This window comes from Cervus canadensis, chromosome 2, assembly GCF_019320065.1.
Source record: "Cervus canadensis isolate Bull #8, Minnesota chromosome 2, ASM1932006v1, whole genome shotgun sequence".
Taxonomy (NCBI): Eukaryota; Metazoa; Chordata; class Mammalia; order Artiodactyla; family Cervidae; genus Cervus; species Cervus canadensis.
Window position 1 is genome coordinate 30,708,675 of NC_057387.1, and position 27,880 is coordinate 30,736,554.

At 44.6% G+C, this 27,880-nt stretch overlaps 1 protein-coding gene across 3 annotated transcripts; it reads left to right on the forward strand.

The window, feature by feature from the left end:
* The first annotated feature begins 3,551 nt into the window (after positions 1 to 3,551).
* Positions 3,552 to 27,880, forward strand: LOC122436546 (oviduct-specific glycoprotein). Of its 3 annotated transcripts, XM_043460342.1 has the most exons (11): positions 3,552 to 3,653; positions 4,476 to 4,599; positions 15,557 to 16,177; positions 17,358 to 17,414; positions 18,234 to 18,399; positions 18,853 to 18,977; positions 20,789 to 20,897; positions 20,997 to 21,182; positions 22,765 to 22,881; positions 25,893 to 26,028; positions 27,030 to 27,874. In XM_043460342.1, exons 3-11 carry the CDS (start codon positions 16,098 to 16,100, stop codon positions 27,494 to 27,496), a joined length of 1,443 nt encoding a protein of 480 aa, XP_043316277.1. In that variant the 5' UTR covers positions 3,552 to 3,653; positions 4,476 to 4,599; positions 15,557 to 16,097; the 3' UTR covers positions 27,497 to 27,874. The 3 variants fall into 3 exon arrangements, with proteins under 3 accessions (XP_043316277.1, XP_043316276.1, XP_043316278.1); XM_043460341.1 differs by having other exon boundaries at positions 3,552 to 4,599; positions 27,030 to 27,880; XM_043460343.1 differs by lacking the exons at positions 3,552 to 3,653; positions 4,476 to 4,599 and adding an exon at positions 8,933 to 8,978.

Below are 27,880 nucleotides of genomic sequence, written 5' to 3' on the forward strand. Positions count from 1 at the left end.
GTTTAAGGTACAATTGCTGATCCTAAAATCTGTATCATCTGGAGTAAGGTTTACTGTAGTCCTCAATGTATTCTGAAAACTCTGCTTGTCTTGTAAATGATGTTCTGCTGCTTCAGTATATAATAGATCATCAAAATTTGAAAGGTCAGTAATAAAGGGCTTCACCTCCAAACATCATCCTTTTAACTCTGGTGCAAACTTAGCTGGCACTGCTGGGTGAGAGTTCCTTCAGTGAATGTAGAAGTTTCATTATCACTGTGATGTTGGGTGTCAGATGCTGGTATACTTCACTTTGGGAGGAACCACGTTATATGCCTTAAAAGCTTCAGTTTCAAGCTAAAATGTCCCATTCCGATAGTAACCCTTATCTGGGATCTTAGGTGAAAGGAATGAAGCTTGTTTGAATCAGAAAATGTACTTTACATGTACAAGCTAAATCCGCTTCAAGCTCTGCAGATTTTTAACAAGCAACTTGTGTCTCACAGAAGCCCTCTGATTAGGTCAGAAACTGCCTGATGTTCAGGCCCCTGACTACTATCCAATGTCAGCTTGCCTGGCAGGGTTTGCATTAATGCCACCCTTGACTTTGGCACCAGGAAGCGCAGCCTCTTGTGCCCAATGCCAACCCTGGGCCCCTGTTGCAGACTCCACTTGGCAAGGTCAAGGTGTGCCTTTTTGTTTTCTCTCAGTTGTTTTTTAAACAACATTATGGTAAAATACAAAATTTTAAGTATGTAATTCACTGGCATTAAGTACATTTATGTTGTGCAACCACCATCCCTCATCCCAAATTGAAACTTTGTATCCATTAAACAACTCTTCTCCCAGACCTTGGCAACCACCCTTCTACTTTCCTGTCCCTGAATTTGACTGTTCTATGTACTTCATGTGAGTGAAATTATACAGTGTTTTTCCTATGTGTCTTATCATTTGATTTGCTAAGGTGTTGCCTTACTCCTCAAAATGTCCGTGGACCAAGCAGTGTTGGCATCGTCTGAAACTTGTTAGAAGGACCAAACATTCAGACCACTAAAATCAGAGTTTATATTTTCACAACTTCCCCAGTGACTCCTGCATGTTAAAGTTGGAGAAGGACCAACTTCAATTATGATCCACTGAGAATTTTAGATGGTCAGGAACCAGGCAGAGAAGTCACCAGCGATATAAGAGAGAACAGTTTCGTGTGTCAAGCTTTTGGGCATTGTGATGTGTGGAAGTGAACAAGATAGACATGGTCAGCCCAGCCTCCAGCAGCTAAGTCTAGAGAGAAAGAGACAGGGTGGAATTAGTGTTTTAGTGTTAGCCAAAAACAAAAAAAGAAGACTGCTGGAAAACAGAGATTGTAGCCAGTCGTGAAGAAGTGGTAAATCTTCCCTGATGAAGTGACATTTGGATTGAGTCCTAAAAGTTGAATGTGGAGTCGCTGTTGCTTGGGGCTGGGGAAGAATTCCAGATGTGTGAGTCTTGCTGTGGAAGGAGCTTGGAGTTTCCTAGAGAAAGAGGTATTGCAACTAGGGTTAAATGGAGGTGGAGGGTACAGGATAAAATATGAGGCCAGTTGCCACTGGATGGTGGGTGCTGTGAGCCATGCTGAGGATCTCAAAGCAGTAACATGTTGGAAGTGCTTTTGAAATGGATTCCATTGCTGTGCTTTGTGGAGGGGAGACTATGGAAGCTTAAAGGTGAAGAGGTTTTTATGTTTTGTTTTGTTTTGTTTTCTTTGATCTCAGCCACTAGGGTGTAGGCAGCTGAACTAGACTTGGCCATTTGGCTATTCCCATCTGGGACTTAAATCTGGAGGCAGAACTGCAAAGATTTAAAGAATGGTTATCTGACAATGACGAGGACAACTCAGTGGCAGCAGCGCCAAAGCCAGCAGTGGAACTTCCTAACCAGACTTCCCATGGCAGGACTCTGGCAACGTTTGTGGTTTTTGTTTTTTTTTCAAGTTGAAGGATAATTGCTTTACAGAATTTTGTTGTTTTCTGCCAAATTGTTGTTGTTGTTTTTAATAAATATTCTTTCTTGGATCCTGACTGTGTTTTAAGATTGATTCTTGATGTTGAGCTCCATATTCATTTGCAAATATTTTCTCCCCCTCAGTAGGTTTTTGTTTCATTTTGTTGATTTCCTTTGCTGTGCAAAAGCTTTTGATTAGGTCCTATTTATTTTTGCTTTTATTTCTTTTGCCTTAAGAGACAGATCTAAAAAAACACTGTCATTTATGTCAGAGTATTCTGTCTATTTCTCTTCTAGGAGTTCTGTGGTCTCAGGTCTCACATTTAGGTCTCACATTTAATCCATTTTGAAGTTTTGTTTGTATATTGTGTTTGAGAAAGTTCTAATTTCACTCTTTTATGTGTAGCTGTCCAGTTTTCTCAGCACCATTTATTAAAGTGACTATCTTTTCTCCATTGTATATTCTTGACTCCTTTGTTGTAGATTGACAAAGTGTGTGGATTTATTTCTGGGCTATCTATCCTATTCCATTGATCTATGTGTCTGTTTCTGTGCCAAAATTATACTACTTTGATTAATGTAGCTTTGTAGTATGGTCTGACGTCATGGAGTATGATACCTCCAGCCTAGTTATTTTTTCTCAAGATTGCTTTGGCAACTTGGGTCATTTGTGGTTACTTGTTCTTAGTTCTGTGAAAAATGTCATTGGTATTTTGATAGGTATTGCATTACTTCTTTAGATTCCCTTCGGTAATATGGACGTCTTAACGTGTTAATTCTTCTAGTCCAAGAACATGGGATATCTTTCCATTTCCTTGTGTTGTTTTCAGATTCCTTCATCAGTGTTTTATAGTTTTCAGAATGAATGTCTTTCACGTCCCTGGTTACGTTTATTCCTAGTTATTAATACTTAATTATTTTTGATGTGATCATAAATGGAATTGTTTCTTCTTAATTTTTCTTTGTTTCCATAATTTTCATTATTACAAACAAAGAACCCAATTAAAAGTGGGCAGAACACCTGAAAAGACATTTTTCTATAAAGATATTTAGATGGCCTACAGGCACATGAAAAACAGCTAACATTACTAATTATCAGAGAAATGCAAATCAAAACCACAATGAGATGCCACCTCACTCCTGTCAGAATGGTTATCACCAAAAAGTCTACAAATAATAAATGTCGGTGAGTATATGGAAGAAAGGAAATCTTGATACAGTGTTGGTGGGATTGTGAATTGATGTAGCCATTATGGAAGATAGTATGCAAGCTTCTCAAAAAACTAAAAATAGAACTACAATAGGATCCAGGAATTCCACTCCTGGGTATGTATCCAAAGGAGAAGAATCTTGCACCTTAATGATCATAGTAGCATTATTTACAATAGCCAAGGTATGGAAGCAACCTAAATGTCCATCAACAAGTGGATCCGTCCATGGAATTTCCCAGGCAAGAATACTGGAGTGAGTTGCTGTTTCCTTCTCCACAGGATCTTCCTGATCCAGGGATCAAATCCGCGTCTCCTGCAATGCATGCAGATTCTTTATAGTCTGAGCCATCAGAAAAGCCTGAATGGATAAAGAAGCTGTGATATATTTATATACAATGGAATTTTACTCAGCCATAAAGTGAAATTCTGCCATTTACAACAATGTGATGGACCTAGAGAGAATAATGCTTGGTGAAATGTTAGGTGGATAAAAACAAATACTCTTTTGTTATCACTTACAGGTGTAATCTAAAATATAAATGGATATATAAAACAAAACAGACAGACTTGCTGATATAAAGAACAAACTAATGGTTACATGGAGAGGAGGAAGAGAGTGAGGGGCGAGATAGGGGTATGGGATTAACAGACACAAAATACTATGTATAAAATAAATAATCAACAGGGACATATTAGCACAGGGACATAGAGCCATTCTTTTGTAATAACTTTAAATGGACTTTAACCTGTAAAAATATTGAACCACTGAAACTAATATTATAAGTCAGCTATATCTTAAAAAAAAAGACTGGTTGTACAACATGCCCATTGATTCAAAGAGGCTTCCCTCTGAATTCCTGTTTGCAATTATTTAGCGAGAGTTGCTGTCCGTTGTTTGCAACTCCACCACCCTGACAACTACTGTCTTGGTCAGTGGGGAACAACTGACCCACATGAAGAACAGCTAGTGCATGTTCTGTGAGGTTGGAAGTGAAGTAGAAGCTGTTGTCAAGAGTTATGGAATTGTTCTGCAAGCTCATCACTGTCATCAGGAATAACAGCCTCTCTTTGTTGGTTTCTGTGAAGGGTATTTTTTTTTCTTGTTCTGATTGTGCTCTGCTGATCCCATCTCACCTTCCTCAAGAGTCTTTCTGGTCCCCTTCCATTCTTGTGTGCTGTCAGAGAGGTTGAGTAGCTGCTTATTACCATGGACTTTACTAATAGCGTAGCAGGTGCATTTGGCTGTCTAACATCTATTTTCCCTCCTTCTTCCATCTTTACTAACAGAACTTTGATCTTGTCCAGACACAGGTGGCCCCGTCCTGTAGAGAAGAAAAACATTAGAGAAGAATTTGGGTCTTGGATGCTGCTGCTGAACAACTGAATTAAGCAGTGCTGATTAATCCACCTCTTCTGGGTTTCTGTTAATGTGAGTTAATAAGTTTTCATTTTGTTTGAATGTATCTAGTAAAGTTTTTTTTGCACCTAACAAATGCAAATAGTTAATGATGCATTATCTTTTTGAGTGTGTGTGTGCATGCTCAGTCACTTCACTTGTGTCTGACTCTTTATGACCCTGTGGACTGTAGCCCACCAGGCCTCTCTGTCCATGGGATTTTCCAGGCAAGAATATGGGAGTGGGTTGCCATTTCCTTCTTGAGGGGACTTCCTGACCTAAGGATTGAACCCATGTCTCCTGTGTCTCTTGCATTGCGGCAAACTCTTTCCTACTGAGCTCTGGGGAAGCTCCATATTTTGGTGTATGTGTCCTTTAAACACTCTATTTAAAGTAAGACTTTTAATAATCTGAATACTCTGAAAGATAGTTATTATTTTAACATTATAGAAAAAACAGGTTCATAAATAATAAGCAACATGATCAAAGTTTATATGGTATATCAGGTGGTGTCCTATCCTGAAAGATGATGCTGTGAAAGTGCTACATTCAATATGCCAGCAAATTTGGAAAACTCACCAGTGGCCACAGGACTGGAAAAGGTCAGTTTTCATTCTAATCCCTAAGAAAGGCAATGCCAAAGAATGCTCAAACTACCACACAGTTGCACTCATCTCACACGCTAGTAAAGTAATGCTCAAAATTCTCCAAGCCAGGCTTCAGCAATACGTGAACCGAGAACTTCCAGATGTTCAAGCTGGTTTTAGAAAAGGCAGAGGAACCAGGGATCAAATTGCAAACATGCACTGGATCATCGAAAAAGCAAGAGAGTACCAGAAAAACGTCTATTTCTGCTTTATTGACTATGCCAAAGCCTTTGACTGTGTGGATCACAATATAAACTGTGGAAAATTCTGAAAGAGATGGGAATACCAGACCACCTGACCTGCCTCTTGAGAAACCTATATGCAGGTCAGGAAGCAACAGTTAGAACTGGACATGGAACAACAGACTGGTTCCAAATAGGAAAAGGAGTATGTCAAGGCTGTCTATTGTCACCCTTCTTATTTAAGTTATATGCAGAGTACATCATGAGAAATGCTGGGCTGGAAGAAGCACAAGCTGGAATCAAGATTGCCGGGAGAAATATCAATAACCTCAGATATGCAGATGACACCACCCTTATGGCAGAAAGTAAAGAGGAACTAAAAAGCCTCTTGATGAAAGTGAAAGAGGAGAGTGAAAAAGTTGGCTTAAAGCTCAACATTCAGAAAACTAAGATCATGGCATCTGGTCCCATCACTTCATGGCAAATAGATGGGGAAACAGTGAAAACAGTGTCAGACTTTATTTTTCTGGGCTCCAAAATCACTGCAGATGGTGATTGCAGCCATGAAATTAAAAGACACTTACTCCTTGGAAGGAAAGCTATGACCAACCTAGATAGCATATTAAAAAGCAGAGACATTACTTTGCCAACAAAGGTCCGCCTGGTCAAGGCTATGGTTTTTCCAGTGGTCATGTATGGATGTGAGAGTTGGACTGTGAAGAAAGCTGAGTGCTGAAGAATTGATGCTTTTGAACTGTGGTGTTGGAGAAGACTCTTGAGAGTCCCTTGAACTGCAAGGAGATCCAACCAGTCCATCCTAAAGGAGATCAGTCCTTGGTGTTCATTGGAAGGACTGATGCTGAAGTGGAAACTCCAATACTTTGGCCACCTGATGTGAAGAGTTGACTCATTGGAAAAGACCCTGATGCTGGGAGGGATTGAGGGCAGGAGGAGAAGGGGACGACAGAGGATGAGATGGCTGGATGGCATCACCAACTCGATGGATATGAGTTTGAGTAAACTCCGGGAGTTGGTGATGGACTGGGAGGCCTGGTGTGCTGTGATTCATGGAGTCACAAAGAGTCGGACACGACTGAGTGACTGAACTGAACTGAAGGAAAACAGATGTACATTCAAATTAAGGTAATTTGAGGAGGGTTTATTTACAAAGGGATTAATTACAGAGTTTTGGGAATGGTGTAGGGGAGCCACGGCCTTCCCAAGTGGCACAGTGGTAAAGAACCTGCCTGCCAATGTAGGAGACGCAGGAGACATGGGTTTGGTCCCTGAGTTGAAAAGATCCCCTGGAGCAGGGCGTGGCAACCCACTCCAATATTTTTGCCTGGGAAATTACATGGACAGAGGAGCCTGGCTGGCTACAGTCCATGGGGTCGCAAAGAGTCGGTCACGACTGAGACTGAACTTGCACGCACACACATAGGGGAACCACAGAGCTAGTGTAGGAAGCCAGGGCTAGAACAGTGGAGCTGTTCCAGGAAGAGGTTATCTGACGCTGGAAGAAGAGAGAGTCAGATAGAGCAGTCTTCCTTGAGAGGAGCAGTGACTCTCGATGGAGGGATATAATCACCTTGATGTGACTTCACTGGGAAAGATCAGGGGAGTAAACACCCTGACCTCACTCTCCTCCTCACTCTACCTTTCAGTAAAGCAGAGCCTACTGAGCTAATTGGATATAGTCCAAACAGACTGACTTCCAGGGTTGGAGAGCAAGGTGGAGAAGGATGGGGAGGAAGAGGGATGATTGGGAAATATCTGTTATGTTCCACCCTGTTTGCCCCTAGTGTCCTTTCTTGTCTGAGATGCAGGTAAAATTTCATGTCCTCAACATAAAAGATGCCCAAAGTTCCCTCAACTATTTATCATCATGGAACAGTGTTCATTTGTCCATACTTTCACCTTAAAGCTAAACAGCCATCATTACTGTCCTCAGATAAAGTAGCAGGAGGGAAATGGGGAGATGAAAACAAGTAATGTAAAATATACCTGTTATAAGCCCTGCTTCTGTAACAATGTCAGCTGCCTCTTTCTAGGCCAGAGTGTGCTCCTTGGCTCCTTGGCTGTGCCTTTTCTTAGTCCATTCATTCCGAAGGCAGACCACTTCATTGTTGGTTCTGGGGCTACAAAGTTAAATTGACCATGTCTCCTCACTAAAAGAGCTCACTTTGCAACAGATGAAACTGTTGTTTAAATTTAAGGTAATAAGGGATGAGTAGATACCTAATCTCTGGTTTGTGATGGAATTAAAAGAATGAGAACAGGAGCAACAATGAAAGCAATTGTGATTTAACCAGGATGTTTCATCCTTGGGATTTTAATTATCAATACTGGATAATTCTTGGCTGTGGGGGTCTGTCTTGTGCATTGTAGGATGACTAGTTGCATCCCTGGCTTTACCCACCTGGTCCTAGTAGCACTCCTGCCTCCACTGTGACAACCAAAACTTGTCTCCAGACAATGCCATATGTCCTATGGGGGGCAAATTATTGCCCAGTTGAGAACACTGGCTTAAAAGGCAAAGAGAGGCCATTGCGTGGATGTGCAGTAACATGGATGTGCTCCAAATAATGATCATTTTGTTTTGCTTTTTCTTTGTTGTTATTAATAAAACTGCAGTGAACATACTTTCTTTGTCTACTTGGGGACAGATATATTTATATGGCAAATTTCTAGAAATGAAGTTGCTGGGCTATAGGATGTGTTTAGAATTATAGTGTTCTCAAAATGACTTCTAAGGAGACTGAATAGGTTTTACCTTTACTACTTTATTAAAATATTCCTTTTTGAATTTCCTCAATTTTTACACTCAAGTAATATCTATGAAATCATGGGACTTTGGGATAGTAAACATTTTCTAGTAGACACTAAAATAAATACATAAATATTAAACTAAAAAATCCTAATGAACCAGAAATCTTTTATATTAAATATTGGGAAACAATGCTCTAGTTCATCTCCTTCATTTTAGAGATGTGGTAAAGCTCTTTCAAGTTCACACTGACCTGCAGTCAACACTCTTTGTGTTCTTATATTATTCAACCAGTTGCTTTTGTTTAAGTCATATTTCTCTAATTCTTCCACATGAAAATCATGAAAAATGTTGCCAAACGCTTTGTTAAACCCAAAGCCCTTCCCATCTGTGATCTTGCCCTCATTTAGTGGAGTGCTGTAGAATATGGGAAGGATTGTTTGCTGTGGAATTTCTTTAGCAGGTCAACTAAAAGACATTTGTAAGTGTCTTTTCTTATTTCATGAGAACAGGCTAAGCACTGGGAAGGAGTGTTTTCCAAGTATCTGGGTGGGTGTGTAAAGATACAAAGCAGTGGTTGTATTTTGCCAGCAGGAACTCAAGGAGGAGGATCGGGAGTGACTGGAGCGACATGGCACGCTGGTTTTCAGCATAGCCCAGCGTTTCACTGTTCATCATCTCCTACACACAGAGCTTTAGTTGCCCACTCTTTGGCACAGTCACCCCTGAATGAAGAAAAGGTCACTTCTGGGCATCCATTGTTATATCTTGCCATTCTTCTCAGCATCATCAGTCACTTTTGAGGATATGGGACAGGTAGGTCTGGGATCGAGTCTTGCCCACTACAGCAGAACAGGAGCCCAGAATACCGGCCCAGGTACAGATGAAGGAGCTTCAGCTGGCAGGCAGATTTGGCTCCATGGTGGGCAGGATTAACAGCCAGCCCCCTGCCAGAAGTCTGGGTGTAAGAGCACAAACCTCGTGGGAAATCTCAGTGATGTAGAATCTGGGTGGCAGGAGATAGGTTGAGAGGCGGCTCAGAAGCAGAAAGAGGCAAGCATTCACATCAGGGAGGTCTTAAAAGGCCGGCAGTAAGGCCCCAGGAGCCTGGCAAGAGTGAGTCAGGACCCAGGCACTAGAAACTAACTGTGGTGCCTACAGTTTATAATTCAGAAAGAAAAATCCAAGGAGAGACCTAGAAACAAGATTTAGGGCACAGGGCTAGGAATTAGGAAACAGTAGCTTGGTCACTAGAGTTAGGAACTACATCAGGGTAATCCAGCCAATCGTGAAGGCTGCTGTACCTGATCCAGGATTGCATTCAGGAGGCTTAATTATCTCCTGATTCAGGTTAATATGAGACCAAGGTATGGAGTTCAGCACTGAACATGCAGGCAGGACCTAACAATACTGCAGAGCAGGAACCTGATCGCAAGGCTGTTTTGAAGCAAAACTTTTATGTCTCCCATTGCACTTATCCAAGAGATACAAGAGAGAAGACACACACTCTGGGAGATGTGATCCATGTATTCACTAGACTGGAAGCTCCTTGATCAGAAACTGTGTCTTGATCAGCATGTACCTAGGATGTCTATCAGGACCTGGCCTGTTCTCAACAAATATTGATTGAATACATAAAGGCAGGCAAAGAGGGATGAAAAAATGGAGACACAGCTTCTGTTGGGTGGAGTATTCCCTCGGGCTTTCCCAAGTTTCAGTGAAATATCCTCACCCTAAACATTCTATACCACTTACTGTTTTTATTCCATGATACGAAGCAACTTTTACACATGGACATCACCAAACGATCAATACCGAAATCAAGTTGATTACATTTTTTTTTAACCGAAGATGGATAAGCTATTTATAGTCAGCAAAAGCAAGACCTGGAGCTGACTGTAGCTCAGATCATCAGCTTCTCATTGCAATATTCAGGCTTAAACTAAAGAAAGCAGGGAAAACCGCTAGGCCAGCCAGGTACAACTTAAATCAAATCCCCTATTAATATGCAGTGGAGGTAATAAATAGATTCAGTGGATTATATCTGGTAGACAGAGTCACTGAACTATGGGTGGAGGTCCATAATATTGTACAGGAGGTGGCAAACAAAACCATCACAAAGAAAAAGAAAAGCAAGAAGGAAAAGTGGTTATCTGAGGAGGCCTTACAAATAGCTAAAAAAAGAAGAGAAGCAAAAAGTGAGGGAGAAAGGGAAAAGTATATTCAGCTAAACACAAATTTCCAAAGAACAGCACAGAGAGACAAGAAGGCCTTCTTCAGTGAACAGTGTATAAAACTAGAAGAAAACTACAGAAGGGGAAAGACTAGCGATCTCTTCAAGAAAATTGGAGATATCCAGGGAACAGTTTGCCCAAAGATGAGCACAATAAAGGACACAAACAGTAGAGACCTAGGTCGCTGAAGAGATCAAGAAGAGATGGGACAAATACAGAAAAGAACTGTACAAAAAAGATCCAAATGAACCAGATTGCTACAGTGGTGTGGTCAGCCACCCAGAATCAGACATTTGGGAGAACGAAGTCAAGTGGGCCTTAGGAAGCGCTGCTGTTAATAAAGCTAGTGGATGTGACGGAGTTCCAGTAGAACCATTCACAACCCTAAAGGATGGTGCCATCAAGGTGTTGCATTCAATATGTCAGCAAATCTGGAAGACCCAGCTGTGGCCACAGGATTGAAAAAGGTCAATCCTCATCCCAGGTCCCAGGAAAGGTAGTACTAAAGAATGTGCTAACCATCGGACAGTTGTACTCATCTCCCATGCTAATAAGGTCATGATTAAAATCCTTCATGCTAGGCTTTAGCTTTATGTGAACCAAGAACTTCTAGATGTCCAAACTGAGTTTAGAAAAGGAAAGAGGAACCAGAGATCAAATTGCCAGCATCTGTTGGATCACAGAGAAAGCTAGGAAATTCCAGAAAAACATCTATCTCTGTTTCAAAGCCAAAGTCTTTGTGTGGATCATAATAAACTGCAGAAAACTCTTAAAGAGATGGGAATACCAGACCATCTTACCTGTCTCCTGAGAAACCTGTATGCAGGTCAAGAAGCAACAGTCAGAACCCTGTATGGAAAAACTGATTGGTTCAGGATTGAGAAAGGAGTACAACAGGGCTGTCTGCTGTCACCATGTTTGTTTAATCTATACAGTGAGCAAATCATGAGAAATGCCAAGCTAGATGAGTTACAAGCTGGAATCAAGATAGGTGGGAGAAACATCAACAACCTCACATGTGCGGAAAATGCCACTCTAATGGCAGAAAGCAAAGAGGAACTAAAGAGCCTCTTGATGAGAGTGAAGAAGGAGAGTGAAAGAGCCGGCTTAAAACTAAATATTAACAAAAACTAAGATCATAATGTCTGGCCCCATTCAGTTCAGTTCAGTTGCTCAGTCGTGTCTGACTCTTTGTGACCTCAAGGACCACAGCATGCCAGGCCTCCCTGTCCATCACCAACTCCCGGAGTTTACCCAAACTCATGTCCATTGAGTCGGTGATCCCATCTAACCATCTCATCCTCTGTCTTCCCCTTCTCTTCCTGCCTTCAATCTTTCCCAGCATCAGGGTCTTTTCAAATGAGTCAGCTCTTCGCATCAGGTGGCCAAAATATTGGAGTTTCAGATTCAACATCAGTCCTTCCAATGAACACCCAGAACTGATCTCCTTTAGGATGAACTGGTTGGATTTCCTTGCAGTCCAAGGAACTCCCAAGAGTCTTCTCCAACACCACACTTCAAAAGCATCAATTCTTTGGCGCTCAGCTTTCTTTATAATCCAACTCTCACAGCCTTACATGACTACTGGAAAAACCATAGCATTGGCTAGATGGACCTTTGTTAGAAAAGTAATGTCTCTGCTTTTTAACATGCTGTCTAGGTTGGTCATAACTTTTGTTCCAAGGAGTAAGCGTCTTTTAATTTCATGGCTGCAGTCACCATCTGCAGTGATTTTGGAGCCCAGAAAAATAAAGTCTGACACTGTTTCCACTGTTTCCCCATTTGCCATGAAGTGATGGGACCGGATGCCATGATCTTAGTTTTCTGAATGTTGAATTTTAAGCCAACTTTTTCACTCTCCTGTTTCACTTTCATCAAGAGGCTCTTTAGTTCTTCTTCACTTTCTGCCATAAGGGTGGTGTCATCTGCATACCTGAGGTTATTGATATTTCTCCCAGCAATCTTGATTCCAGCTTGTGCTTCCTCCAGCCCAGCATTTCTCATGATGTACTCTGCATATAAGTTAAATAAGCAGGGCGACAGTATACAGCCTTGACGTACTCGTTTTCCTATTTGGAACCAGTCTGTTGTTCCATGTCCAGATCTAACTGTTGCTTCCTGACCTGCATACAGGTTTCTGAAGGGGCAGGTCAGGTGATCTGGTATTCCCATCTCTTTCAGAATTTCCCACAGTTTATTGTGATCCATACAGTCAAAGGCTTTGCCATAGTCAATAAAGCAGAAATAGATGTATTTCTCGCCCCATTACCTCATGGCAAATGGGGTGGGGGAGAGCTGGAAGCAGTGACAGATCAAACCAGTCAATCCTAAAGGAAATCAGTCCTGAATATTCATTGGAAGGCCTGATGCTGAAGCCTCAGCTTCAATACTTTGGCCACCTGATGAGAAGAACTGACTCATTAGAAAAGACCCTGACGCTGGAGGAGATTGAAGGCAGGAGAAGGGGATGACAGAGGCTGAGATGGTTGGATGGCATCACCAACTTGATGGACATGAGTTTGAGCAAGCTCCATGAATTGGTGAAGGACAGGGAAGCCTGGTGTGCTGCAGTCCATTGAGTTGCAAGGAGTTGGACATGGTTGAGCAACTAAAGTGACCTGAGTGACAGATTACTTCTTCTTGGGCTCCAAAATCCCTGCAGAAGGTGACTGCAGCTATGAAATCAGAAGATGTTTGCTTCTTGGCAGGAAAGGAAAGCTATGACAAATCTAGACAGTGTTTTGAAAAGCAGAGACATTACTCTGCCAACAAAGGTCCATATAGTCAAGGCAGTGATCTTCCCAGTGGTCACGTACCGTTTTGAGAGCTGGACCATGAAGAGCTGGAGCACCAAAAAACTGCGGCCTTTGCACGGTGGTGCTGGAGAAGACTCCTGAGAGTCCCTTGGATGTGAACATGAACTTGGGCAAGCTTCAGGAGATGGTGAGGGACAGGGAGGACTGGCATGCTGCAGTCCATGGGATTGCAAAGAGTCAGACATGGCTGGGCAGTTGAACAACAACCAAGCAACCTGCTGATACAAATTAAACTTTCCTGGTCTTCGTACTGGAAAGGAAGTGAATTCAACCACTAACCAGTGTTACTTTGCAGTGTCATTTATTATATTGACATCTAGTTAATCTATCAGTGGCATGTGGATTAGGTGAGCAGTAGTCTGAGTCTCTGGGAGGATAAGCATAGTGGATACACAGAGAGCATTCAATTTTTGGTCCTTGTGATTGAGTTCAGACACTGAAATATGGGACCTACTCATGGTTAGAACCTTTTTAGCAGAAAAGTAAACTGGTAGATCATGAAATCATTGGCTTATATATCTATTTTATTTATCCTTAATATTTTTGCTATATTTAAAAAAAATTGGCTCTTAGGTGTCCAGAATTGCATTCAGTTTACTTCTTAGGTTCGTGACCCCTCTCATGACAGTGTCATTATCGGCTCGTATACTGGCTCAGACATTGTTGACTCATAGAAGAGTTCAGATTTTTGTCTTCTCTTGAGAAATTGAAGAATCCTCCAAAACATTGGTTCTGTTTCACTGCAAGGCAAAAGTTTGTGGCTGTTCATGCTAATCTCTGATGTCTCCCAATGGAGAGGCTTCGTGTTAGCCGAAGTGTATTACTAGACTTGTACTATTTTTCTTCAGATCCACTGGAGAGTGAACTATTGTATCCTCTTCACTGATTTACATTACCTGCCTGTCAGCATTTGAGTTTGAGAACCCTGCTCTGGGGGCAAACTCTTATGCCATCTCTAATAACTGCTACCATTCACTGAGTCCTCATATATGCAAAGCACTGGACTCACAGTTTTTCATACAGTTTTTATCTCTTTAAATCATATAAAACCCTAGGAGGTGAGTTCAAGTGTTACCTCCATTTTATAAGTGTGGAAGCTAAAGCTCAAAGAGCTGACTAATTGCCCCAGATGCTAAAACTTATGCTTTTTGACAGTGGGATTCAAACTTTGGCCTGGCAGAGTGCATAGCTGAGACTTTTTAACATTATACTACGCAACCCTCCAAATCACTAATCTCATAACAGTAGGATTCCTGCAGCCCTTCAGTGTTTCTTCCTCGTACTCAGTCCATGTGGGGCTCAATTACTGGAAGAGGGGCCGAGCACTGCCCTGCCCTCACCAGGGCTGGTGGTGGACACCCGTCTATGCCAGTGTCAGAGGGAGTTGTTCCTTTGTTGGATCTGAAAGCTATGGCTCTGCTGGGCGGGACAAGAGGAGATGCTGGGGTCACTGTGACTCTGGGCAGCTGCCTATTAATCACTGGTTTTGTGTGTGTGTGGCGGGGCTGTCTCAGTGCTGTCCCAAAGTTGTACCTGGGGAATCTCATATAAAGGAGCTCCAGCCCTAGGCCTGCAGCTGTCTGACCACAGAGATGGGGAAGCTGCTGCTGTGGGTTGGTGAGTGTGGTGGGTCCCAGCCCCTCAATGTCTCTTAGTTCAAGAGGTACCAGGCTTTATAAGCTTGTTGTCTCACTGTTACCCAAGGAGCATCCTGGGACTTGGGGGCACGGATTAGGTAGAGGGGGACAGGACACAGTAAAAGGAGAAGTGATCAGAGAAGTGATTCTCAACCTTTCTCGCCTTTCACCAATTAATCAGAATCTCTGAGGGAGGAACCAGGATATCACTACTTTTAAATTAGCATCCGGGGTTGAAACTTCCCTGATGGCCCAGACAGTGAAAAATCTGCCTGTAATGCAGGAGACTCAGAGTCAATCCCTGAATGAGAAAGATCCCCTGGAGAAGGGAATGGCTACCCACTCCAGTATTCTTACCTGAAGAATTCCATGGGCAGAGGAGCCTGGTGGGCTACAGTCCATGGGGTCACAAAGATTTGGACACAACTGAGTGACTAACAATTTCAGGGTTGAGAACCACCGGCCTGAACCTTGCTGGGACTTTCAGTGCCATGGTTGTCCCTATGCAAAGCCTGTGTGTCTACACGTAGAGTATATTGGAGTGGAAAGAAGCTTAGATAGATCTGGCCTCACCTGCTCAGTGTAGAGAAGAGGAAGGAGGGAAGGGTGTGTGTGTCTGCATTTGTGGGAGCTGGAGGGTGAGCTGGGGTGTGTCACTCTGGGTGTACCCGTGAATCTGCGTGTGTTTCTTCTTTTGTCTCCTGCAGGGCTGCTCCTCGTGCTGAAACACCACGATGGTGAGGAAACTGTGGTCCTCTCCAGAGCCGGGGAGAGTGTCCACTGAGAACTGCTCCAAGTCCAGTGTCCCCCGTGCCCGCCCTGGCTCTGCGTCGGGGATCATTGACCCAGTGCAGCTCAGCAGCAAATTCTCGGTCACTGCTGGGTCTTCTCTGTGCCGGGATCCAGACTCTTGGATCCATTCTGACCAGGCTTTCATGAGGCGTTCTTTCCCCGGGGGACCCTGACAGTGAGGGGGGGGACCTCCCCTCAGTGTAGCTTTGGGGGGGATGTATTTGGTGGGGGTTACAGTGGACTGGCCTCTAGAGAAGTGTCCACGCTGCTGTGGATGCTGAGCTCCATCTCCACTTGGTTTCTACCAATAATGCCTGCTGTCCCCTGCCAGGTGCTGCCCACAAGCTGGTGTGTTATTTCACCAACTGGGCATTCAGTCGGCCCGGCCCTGCCTCGATCCTGCCCCGGGATCTGGACCCCTTTCTCTGCACCCACCTGGTATTTGCCTTTGCCTCGATGAACAACAATCAGATTGTTCCTAAGGATCCCCAGGATGAGAAAATCCTCTACCCAGAGTTCAACAAGCTCAAGGAGAGGTGTGTTCACTGTGTCTGTTGGGGGTTGTATTTTACAGGTAAAGAGGAGTAAAGCCTTTTCTTCTGTTAGTCGTCACCTTTCCTCTGATCCTTGTGTCCCTCCTCCTGTCAAGGGCTCTCTGTAGTGTCCCTGCTCTGGGAGCTCCCTGTTGATCAACACTCTGAGCTCATCCTTGCCTCCCTGTCCTTGGGGCTGCTGTGTTCCTGCCTAGAACATGCTCCTCTCTCTTCTCTGCCTTGCACCCCCAACTCCCCCTTCAAGCCCAGTGCTCAGGATTCTAGTTTCAAGTGCTTCGGAGAGAGCTGCGTGTCACAAAAGCTTCACAAATGCTAGTGTTTCATTACCATTTGTCACCTGCAAATGAGCCCCAAGGGAAGGGCTGGTGTCTATGATCTTTGTACACCAGTGGCTGGGTCAGTGCCCAGCAGAGAGCTGGTGTTCAGTGTTCTCTCCCCAGGCCTCCTGGGACGTCCTCCCCGGGGGAGTCTGTCGCTGCACGCTTGGGTGTAGAAGGGCAAAGAAAATCCATGTCACTAGAGCACAGCCTCCAGAGAGGAGAGCAGGGAGCTTGTCCATCTGTTCACTGCTGTGTTTCAAGCACCTTAGAGCAGTCAGAAAGTGAAAAGTGAAAGTGAAGCCGCTCAGTTGTGTCTGACTCTTTGTGACCCCATGGACTGAGGCCTGTCAGGTTCCTCTGTCCATGGGATTTTCCCAGCAAGAATACTGGAGTGGGTTGCCATTTCCTTCATCAGGGGATCTTCCCAACCCAGGGATCGAACTGAGTCTCCCCCACTGCAGGCAGACTCTTTACCATTTGAGCTACCAGAGAAGTCCAAAGCAGTCAGAGGCACATATTAATTGTTCAATAAACGTTTGTTGACCAAGAAAGTGAGTGAAGAGAAAATTTAGGCTGCTTTTTCTTTTCCTTTTTGTGGGAATGTCGTGAGATTTTGGAGTTTGGGGGGCTTGGACAACCTGGAGTCCTGGGTGTGATGACCTTTATGGGGGTTGGTTGTTGTCTCTTTTCCTTCTTCCCCGTCTTGGGCTCTGCTCCTTTCTCCCTTAGGTTACTCCACCTGCTGCCCCCTTTCCCTCCCCCTCCTCCCATCCCCACTACTTCTCACTGTTCCCCAAATGACTGATGAGAACCCAGCTCACCGACTCTGTCCCTCATCACAGGAACAGGGGGCTGAAAACACTGCTGTCCATTGGGGGGTGGAACTTCGGCACCTCGAGGTGAGTCTCTGCCGTCAGGTCTTCTCTCTGGGGTGGGGGTATGGTGATGCGGTGGGGAGCAGGCCAGCTTTACACTCATTATCTCATGATTGATAGGGGAAAGGATTGAAGAGGCTGTTTGCATTCCAAATTTGTAGGCAAAAAAGCACGAGTGAGAGCTTAGGGAACTTACCATATTTCACCCAGGTATCCCTGTGAGATGACCAGCTCGGGTGATGATCAGGTAATGGAACCAGGCCTGCCTAAGTCTGAATCTGGTTAATCACTGCATGCAGGACTAACTCCAAATTACTTCAAGTTCTGCTTTACTATACTAAAGATTTTCCAATAGTGTCTTCATTATGGAAGAGAAAATACTGCAAAAAATAGAAAACAATCAAACAGCCAATAAACAGAAGAGCAGAGACTCTTGAACCCCTGGTCAGAGCCTGGCCCTCTTTGCCACCTTATGGGCCCATTAGCTCAGAGATCTTTCTGGAACTTCTTGCCCTTGGCTTATTTTCCCTCCCCTTATCTGTTTAGGCAGAGGGTCAGTGCTTGGCCAGGAGTAACCAGGTTTTCAAAGGCAGGGCTGTTCTGAACCACTGTCTCCACCCCGGGCTGAGTGTTGTTTCCATCTGGCAGGGGCAGGTGTGGTTTGCAAATCCTCCCTGGAGCCTGAAGTCCAGGACTTGGTGGAGCTTTAAGAGGGTTTGAGAGTTTCAAAGCTCTGCCTTCCTTTCCTCAGTCACATGAACCAAAGAGCCTTGCAGGAGAGTGGTTGGGGGGAGCACAGTTATGCAGAAAGCACTCCTGGCCTCACCCCTGGCCCTCCTGCAGGTTCACCACGATGCTGTCCACATTCACGAACCGGGAAAGGTTTGTCAATTCAGTGATCGCCCTCCTGAGGACACATGGCTTCGATGGTCTGGACCTCTTCTTCTTGTACCCTGGACTCAGAGGCAGCCCCTCACGTGACCGCTGGACCTTTGTCTTCTTACTTGAGGTAAGGTTGGCTTGGCAGATCCCGAATCCAGAAATAATTCTATTTTGATCATGTCTGGGCCCTGGGCACAGGAGGAGTCTAAGACCAGGGTTGGACAGAAGAGTGGTGTGGACAGAGGGCTGCTGAGCAGGAGCCCTGTGGAGGCCTTTCCCTCTGTCACCACTGGCCTGGCCCCAGCCCTCCAGCCTGAGTGACACTTTCTCCATGCATCTCCTGGCCTCTCTCAGGCAGGCTGTCTGAACTCTGCTCCTGGGCCTGCAGCCAGCCCTCTGCTCAATGCCTTAGCACACTGGTTCACATTCCCTTTCTCAGGAACCTGTGGGCAGGGCCTGTGTCTGACTCTCCTGGCTCCAGGGGCTCTGTTATTACAGAAGATTGTTTCCCGGATGACTCCTGCTTTCCCCGACTCGACTCTGCTTTGTCCATTTCTCTCATCTGCCTCTCTCTTCCCAGGAGCTCCTGCAGGCCTTCAAGAATGAGGCCCGGCTCACCATGCGCCCAAGGCTGCTGCTGTCTGCTGCCGTCTCTGGGGACCCGCATGTCATCCGGAAAGCGTATGATGCACGCCTTCTGGGCAGGTGAGTGGGTGCTCCTTTGGTGTTGGGGGGGATGCATTGGCGGGAAGAAGGCATCTTGGGCTCAGAACCCAGAGGTGCCCAGCACTGTCCTGGAGCTTTGACTCCCTGCCCTGCTGTGAGAACACCTGTGGGAAGTGGGCCTAGCAGGAGCGTAGGTGGGAACGATGATTATTCCTTATAGCCCAGGCTTTCCTGAGGAGATCAGAGGGAAGTGGTGGAACACCAGGCGACACACAGCATCCTCTTGGGTAGAGATCTGCATTACCCATAGTTGGGCCTCAAGGAGTGAATCCAGGGGCCTGGCCTCTGTTTTCCTGGAGTCCCCTGTGGATGTGCACTGGGTGCCAGAGGGCTGGTATCAGAGACATTTGTGAATTACCAACTACTGCCTCTGAAACAAAAACAGGAATGCCAAGTCAGGGCCTGTTTTCAGAGCAGAGATCTTCACGCCAAAGTCACAAAATCAGTCAAAGAAAGCTCATGCGTGCTAAGTTGCTTCAGTCATATCCATCTCTTTGCAACCCTATGGACTATAAAGCCTGCCAGGCTCCTCTGTCCATAGGATTCTCCAGACAATAATACTGGAGTGAGTTGCCATACCCTCCTCCAGGGGATCTTCCTGACCCAGGGATCGAACCCATGTCTTTTATGTCTCCTGCATTGGCAGGCAGTTTCTTTACCACTGATGCCACCTGGGAAGCCCCAAGAAAGCATGTAACTTTCTGGAAATGCCAGTTCTATACTAATTTTCTCAAAGCTCAAGAATCAGGTATTTACAGATGTGAAAGCTGAGTTAGATGCAGAACACAAGAGATGAATGGGGGTGTTTCTGAGTGTGATTATCCTTAGGGAGAGTGGTTTCCATGGAGAGTGGTTAGGCAGGAAAGGTGGACCCCAGTGGAGTGAGTTGCCTAGTGTTGGCCTTAGAGCCAGGCAGGATGGAGGGAGTTCATCTTCACCAAGCTGGGTCACCTTAGACAAATTAGGTAACTGTCTGACTTTTAACTTCTTTATTTTACGTGTTTGTTTATGGTTGCGCTGGGGCTTTGTTGCTGTGCACAGGTTTTTCTCTAGTTGTGGTGATTGGGGCTACACTTTAGTTTCAGCGCACAGGCTTCTTATTGTAGTGGGTATCTCTTTTGCAAAACACGGGCTCCAGGTGCTTGGGCTTCAGTAGTTGTGGTGCATGGGTTTGTGGCACGTGGAATCTTCCCAGACCAGGGACTGAATCTATGTCTCCTGCATTGGTAGGCAGATTCTTAACCACTTGACCACCAGGGAAGTTCCTCAATTTCTTCATTTTAAAATAGAGGCAATTGTGGTACTTAGGGCATTGGCTAGATTAAAATTAAATTAGATGATCCATGTTAACCTCTACACTGTGACCTGATAAGGCTCAATTGCACTTCACCATCTGGAAAGCTGTTTGGAAGAGGTGGGTTTCAGTGGCTCCTGGAATGGTAGAAAGATGGATGCACTTTTATGCTGTCTAATTATACATGTTATTTATGCAGACCTCTGCTGCACTTGTATCAGCCAGAATGCCTTTGTTTCCCGGTCTGATCCCATCCACTTTGTTTCCTGGTCTGACCCCTTGGATACTCTCAGGAGGGCATAGGTCCTGGCACACCGCTGTCCCTCACTGGCTGTGTATTCTAGGGCAGCCTCTCACATGCAGAGCACAGCTTGGGCAGTCCCCATGGGTAGAGACTGCAGGGGGTTGGGTGGCCGATGTTCAGCTAGTTAGCTAGTTGGTGCTGTGAAAGTTTAGCTAGCATGATCTTCATACTTCCTCTTCCTGCCCCTTACAGACTCTTGGATTTCATCAGCGTCTTGTCTTACGACTTACATGGAAGCTGGGAAAAGGTCACAGGACACAATAGCCCTCTGTTCTCTCTGCCTGGAGACCCCAAATCTTCGGTAAGAAAAGGAAAGCTGTCAGGCGGCCCAGACATGCACCCCTGAGCCAGGCCAGTGGCTCTTGGTAACAAGGAGGGGTTGTGTTCTTCCTCCCTGCAGGCATATGCCATGAATTACTGGCGACAGCTTGGGGCCCCCCCTGAGAAGCTCCTCATGGGGCTTCCCACCTATGGACGTACTTTTCACCTCCTCAGAGCCTCTCAGAATGAGCTGAGGGCAGAAGCTGTGGGACCAGCATCTCCAGGGAAGTACACCAAGCAAGCTGGCTTCTTGGCTTATTATGAGGTGACAGGAATGGGAAACCTCTGTCTGTGAGTTAGGGCTCCCCAACCTGAGCCCAGGGCCAAAGCAGGGACAAGGGACCAAGACAAGACTGAGGGCTAGAGATAGGACAAGGAGATGGTTTGCTGCGGTAAGGGACATCCACTCTCTGGGATACTCTCATTTCTTTGGGGAAAGTTATTTGAGTCCTTTGTAAGAAGTGAGGGACTGGGTGGAGTCTGAATGGAGGGGGACAGATATTTCACTCCTTAGGAGATTCTAAAATAATATTTAAGTCAATCCTGAATTACTATATGACCTAAATAAACCTAATTAATATTTGCAAGATATATATATATATATATATATATATATATATATATATATATATATTTTTTTTTTTTTTTCAAAAGTAAGAGAATAATATAACACCCTCTCATTTCCTGATTCCCAAATGCCCTTCACCCAGCTTCAGTTATTAACCACTCTTGGCCAATCTTGTTTTTTCTCAATATTGTTTCTTCTCCCTGACTCCTTCCTTCTCACTAGTAGATTATTCTGAAACGATTCAAAGACATCCCCCATGACAGATTCCTTCTCCTCTACCTCAATTCCACCCCCTAATCCCCATCTCAACAAAGCTTGCTCCAGTGGAGGAAAGAGCCATGGCCCCAGGGCAATGTGAAACACAGTAGAAGATAGTAAGAGGCATGGACTGCTTGGCTGTAGGATCTAGATTAGGTGAATTTTGTGCAGAGCTGTGAAGCACAGTCAGAATCCTGATGGATGGAAAGGACCTTCTAGGCAGAGGACAGCAGACCCCAGAGGGCGAGCTGTATATTTCCCTGTGGTGGTAGTGGAGGTGCTGGTCTCTCCAATCTCTGCTCTGTCCTGGCTCCTGAAGATGTTTTCCTGCTAATCCAATGAAGCATGGTTATGAGTGATGACATAGTTGAGGGTAGTGTCCTTGGAGGACATTACATGAAAGAGATTTTGATAAACTTTTAATGACAACCCCCACCCCCAAAGGAAAAGCTTTTACACCTTAACTTCTACAGCCCAAGTTGAATATGTCCACATCTTTGCAGCACATGGTCTCCAGCTCAGGGCTGGGTACCCAATCCACACTCAGTGCTTTCTTGATTATAATAACCTAGTTCTCCCTGCCTACCAGGCCTTTACAGTTATTATAGATTCAAAAGTTAGTTTGATAACTGCCTAGATGGGGTGGTTTATGTTGGTTTCAGTGAACAGAGGAGATACTTATTCATAAAAAGTCTTTGAGAAAGGAACAGGTTTAGTCAAAGGTCAGGTTTGTTCCTGTAGTAGTTTGGTATTGATTTTACCAAACCCTGGTTTGTTTTCTTAAGGCTATCCCCCACTGCTTAGTGTTCTTTTTGTTTATCCATCACAGATGTCATGGAAGGAATGTACAGTAGTAGGGACTTTTTGGAATAGAGAGGAGGTCCTTTGTGAGTGGCTTCCACACCCCCTCTTTGGTCCGCCTTCCTCTCACCCCCTGGTGAGGGATTCTTGGGTTCTTTTTCCTTGCTGGTGCTTCCCTCCATGGCACTTCACAGAACTACTCTGGTGATCTTCCTGGCAGATTTGCTCCTTTGTCCGGAGAGCGAAGAAGCGCTGGATTGATGATCAGTATGTCCCATATGCCTTCAAGGGGAAGGAGTGGGTTGGCTATGATGATGCCATGAGCTTCAGTTACAAGGTAAGACCTTGGTCCTTTCTTGCTCCAGCATAGTTTTCCTCTGGCTTCCGTGAGGCCCTTGTCTGTACAGTGTGTGTGTGTGTATAGGTGTGTGTGTACTGCATGGAGAATGAAGGTGAGAATGACTATATTAGATAAGTTTTAGGCATACCTGATCTAACTGGAGCTTCCTAATCAAACCTACCCCAATCGCCTTATTTTAAAAAGGAGGATTTATGTAGACACTTGAATGCTGATGAAGGTGTTTGGCCTTCATCCTGTGTGCATTTTCAGGCAAAATAAGGTTTCTGAGCCAGGTATATGATTTGTGAGTTTGAAATCTTTAGACTTTAGTAATCGTGACCACCACTGCACCCCATATCAACAGTGGTCTATGATGTTGAACCTGGCAAGTTTCTTTTTTTTTTTTTATATAGTGAATTAAAACAGAAAAGACGTGTTCCAGTGTTTCCCTAACCTGCCTCTGCTTGGAGTCATCTAGATTAGATGTAGAGTTAATAGATGTAGAAATTCTTAGTTCCAACCCTGAATATTCATCAGGTCTTAGAAAGAATCTGGAAACTGCTTGCAGTATATCCCTTTGTGATCCTACTGTAATCTGTGTGGCACTTCAGGTGTGCACATCTGAGATGATAAGGGTCTGGACTAGGAAGTTTGGGAGGAGAGGCCACTGATGATGAGCAGTTGTCAGAAGCCTGTCACTGCCTGGATGTCGGGGGCTTATAAGTGGAGGGATTTCACAGTGTCTCCTCTCATAAGTGATGCAGAAGTGACTAGTGTTGGTTGTTCTTTGGGGAACATTTGTGATATAAAGCAGAGGTAATATGGCAGTTATCATGAAGAGTCACTGTGACTTCCTCTAATCCTGGGTGAGACCCGCTGTGAGGAAAGGTAGAGAGCATGACTTTCAGCTTCCAGGATCTTACTCTGTGGTTTGGAAACAGAAGACACAAAAAAGGTCAGTGACCTGGAATTATCCAGTTGGGTATAATTAAATATATGATCCATAGGACACAGAAGAGGGGGTTGGATCCCACTGCTGGGGAAAGCCAGAAGCCAGCAGTGCAGGGTGGCCTTGCTTTGAGGGGCAATTATAGAGCCTTACCAAGCTAGAGGTGGACGTGAGCCCAGCGTGAGCATAATTAAGAGCTCTCATCACAGAATCTCAGAGCTGAAAGAAACCTTGCAGGTAATCACTGGGAAGCAGTAATCCCTGGATCTCTCAGCGTTCCAGCACTGTCCAGGCATTCCAAGTAAAGCAAACAGACCAGCTATAATTAAACAGAAAGTTTCCTCTCCCCTCTCCCCCAGAGTCATCTCCTTACCTGCGTGGATTGTAAAATCTCCTTCCCCGAGAGGCCTTGTTTACTTTCCAGAGCCAAACTCTTGGTCTCTCTAGAGGGGAGGAGGGCAAGATGTGCCTGCTTCCTATGTCAGCTTGAGACTCGTAACTGTGGGGTTCTTCTCCTGTGGTGCAGACTCTGCTGCACATGCAGGTGAATATCTGGTTGCCTTCACAACCAGTGGATAATTGGAGAGTGGAGAGCAAACTCCAGGTGCTAATCTGACTTTTTACCATGAGTAGAAATGGTCACTTTTTTGATCTGGAGATCTGCTGTGTGCGTGTATGTACATATAAAACAAACAGGTTAATTTAGCCTATGCGTGCATGCTAAGTTGCTTCAGTCATGTCCGATTCTTTGTGGCCTTATGAACTGTAGCCCGCCAGGCTCCTCTATCCATGGGATTCTCCAGGCAAGAATACTGGAGTGGGTTGCCATTTCTTCCTCCAGGGGGATCTTCCTGACCCAGGGATCAAACCCAAGTCTCTTACGTCTCCTGCATTGGCAGGCAGGTTCTTTACCACTAGTGGCATGTGAGAAGCCCAGTTTAGCTTAGAAGTAGGACAAAATCTCAGAATCTTCACAGTTTCAAACTTATTAATTAGGCTTTGCTGTCTTATTTTACATTTGGGGAAATTAAATCTCAGAAAGAAGCCAACTGATTTGACCAAGTCATTACCAAGTCGTGCAGCTGTTTGCATATGAGTCTGCCTTTTCCTCCAGCACAGAGAGTGCTGGCAAAGTAATGATAAAACCTGGTTTGGGGTCTAAACTCTGCCTTTTACTTATATCTGTGATTTAAAAAATCATGGACAAAAGACTATGTTATTTATCTGTGAAAAGGATATGATATTATCTGTTCCATTCCTCCTTTATAGCATCATTTTGGCATGAGGTATGCTGAGGTGATTTTAAAAAAATATAAAGCAATGTCTACTGTTTAGTATGATGATAATGGTAATTAGCAGTTTGGGAAGTCAGACAGTACTTAACATTTATGAACATTTACTATGTGCAAAGTATTGCTCCAAATATTTTACATGTGGGATTAAAAAAATTCTTTTTCAAGTTGTGGCAAAATATACATAACATAAAAGTCACCATTTTACTTATTTTTTGTTGCAGTTCAATAGCATTAAGTACATTGACATTGTTGTGTAACTATCACACTTATCCCTCTCCAGAACTTTCTTGTCTTCCCAAACTGAAACTCCACACACATTAAATAGCTCCTCATTCTTGCCTCACACACCTCCTCTTAATCACCACTCTACCTTCCATCTTTATGAATTTGACTACTCTAAGAGCCTCTATGAGTGGAATCTTAGTATTTGTTCTTTTGTAACTGGCTTATTTCACTTAGCATGATGTCTTTCACTTCCATCCATGTTGTAACATGTGCATGTAGGAATTCGTTGGATCCTAAAAATGTTGGAAACGTTATTATCCATTTTTTTTTTTTACACAGGAAGCAACAAAGACACATAAAGTTTATGTAACTTTTTTTCAAGATGCCATAGCTAATAAACAATAGAGCTAGATTCAAAGACAGGCTATGTGGCTAACCATCCTGCTGTATTGCCTTCTGAGAGTCCATCTGATTTTGCCATTGTACTGTCTGGAGGATGGTTAGAACAGCGGGTTCACTGACCACTCCTTTTTTTTCAGGCAGTTTTCATAAAGAGAGAGCATTTTGGGGGGGCCATGGTGTGGACATTGGACCTGGATGATGTCAGGGGCAATTTCTGCGGCACTGGCCCTTTCCCCCTTGTCCACACGTTGAATAATCTCCTGGTGAATGATGGTGAGTAGCTATGACTTGGAAGCTGGGGTTGGCAATTGCACAAGCAGCCACTGGGTGGGTCCCTTCTGTAAGATCTAAAGGTTTTGTTGTGGCAAAATGACAGTGAAGGAAGAGAATAAGCTTTGATGGCCAGGCCAGTCTGCTTTCTAATCTTGGTTTGGATGCATGCTCCATTTGATCTCTCTGATCTTTTTTTTCCCATCTACAAAATGGAAATAATCCTTATACTTATGACAGTATTATACAAACTAAATGAGATGTGAAATGAAAGCATGCTGGCTCATGGTGAACACTCAATACATATCAGTTTATCTCTGTATTTCTTTTCCTTGCTTTCATGCAACAAACACCAGAAAAAGAAATTAAGTTTCTTCTTGATATTTCTTTGACAGTAGAGACTTCCCTGGCAGTTCAGAGATGGAACCTGGCATGCTAGAGCTGCCTTGGAGCTGCCATCTCCTTGGAGACGGTCTATAACCCTCATTTTGTGAGGAAACCAGGGCTCAGAAAGATAAAACAGCTAGACAGGAGTGGAAATGAAACTCCAACTTAATTCTTCACAACATGCTTTCTAGGGCAACCTCCTTGCACTCAGCCTGGACTTTGTGCTTCCCGAAAGGGGGACACAAAAGGATTCTTCCTGTGGATTCCACAGATTAGGAATAGGCTTCGGGGTAAGGTCTTGCTCAAGGTGCAAAGATCAAAGCAAAGGCTTAAGCTTAGAGAACTGGCAGACTTCTGTTTGGGGTCCCTCAACCAGAAATGCGGCAAACCCCATTGAGTGTCCATGGCTGCCTGGGATCATGTTGATATGTTGAAGTAGGGGAGCCAGGCTTCTGTGTGCGGAGACTTTATCTGTGTCAACAAGTGGATGCACTTGGAAATCCTCTGGTTCTGGTTTGGGAGTTGGTACTTCAGCCCTGAAGCAGCTCTAGTTCTGCCAGTAACAGGATGGGAAGGAAGATGTAGGAGTCTCACCCTTTTCTGTTGATTTCTTCTAGAGTTCAGCTCAACTCCTTCACCAAAATTTTGGTTCTCAACTGCTGTGAATTCTTCAAGAATTGGCCCTGAAATGCCAACTATGACCAGGGATTTGATCATTGGTTTGGGCATTTTGCCCCCGGGAGGAGAGGCTGTGGCCACTGAGACTCATAGAAAGTCTGCAACTATGACCATAACCCCCAGAGGTTGGCTTGCGACCCCTACAAGGACCCCTCTGTCCTTTGGAAGGCTCACTGCTGCTCCAGAAGGGAAGACTGAGAGCCTTGGAGAGAAGCCCCTGACCACTGTGGGCCATCTGGCGGTGAGCCCTGGAGGGATAGCTGTGGGTCCCATGCACCGTCAGACTGGACAGATGGTCACGCCCCCAGGAAGGAAGGCTGGAGTCCCTGAGAAGGTGACCACCCTCTCTGGAAAGATGACAGTCACCCCAGATGGGCAGGCTGAGACTCTGGAGAGGTCACTTTGACCTCTGAGGTGGACCCTGACTCCCTGGTGGGTTACTTTGGTCTTCAGACAAGCTGTAAAGTGGATGCTGCCCTCTGGCCCCAGGATATACTCCCCTTGCTTTTGACAACCCCTTTGTTCCCACTGATGGACTCATTCTTTGGATGACTTGATAACACTTCCAATGAATCCTCTCTGTAAAGAAACTTGGGAAACTCTGGTGTGAATAAAGGATCCCAAAGTCTGTTGCTGGCAGAAGCTTGGGGAAGCCCTTATCTTTTCTTCTTGGTCCCCTGACAGAAGCTGCCTATGCCCAGCCATTCATGCATCATGCTTGGGGCAAACAGGCCCCATGTCATAGTGAGTTAATCTCTTCTCTCTTGAATAAACTGAAAACATAAGAAGC

Excerpts from the sequence above, each read along its gene's own strand:
- LOC122436546 (XM_043460341.1), top strand. The coding sequence starts at position 16,098 with ATGAACAACAATCAGATTGTTCCTAAGGATCCCCAGGATGAGAAAATC. Across the intron at positions 18,978-20,788 it reads GATGCACGCCTTCTGGGCAG|ACTCTTGGATTTCATCAGCG; the intron begins GTGAGTGGGTGC and ends TGCCCCTTACAG. Across the intron at positions 21,183-22,764 it reads GCTTCTTGGCTTATTATGAG|ATTTGCTCCTTTGTCCGGAG; the intron begins GTGACAGGAATG and ends TCTTCCTGGCAG.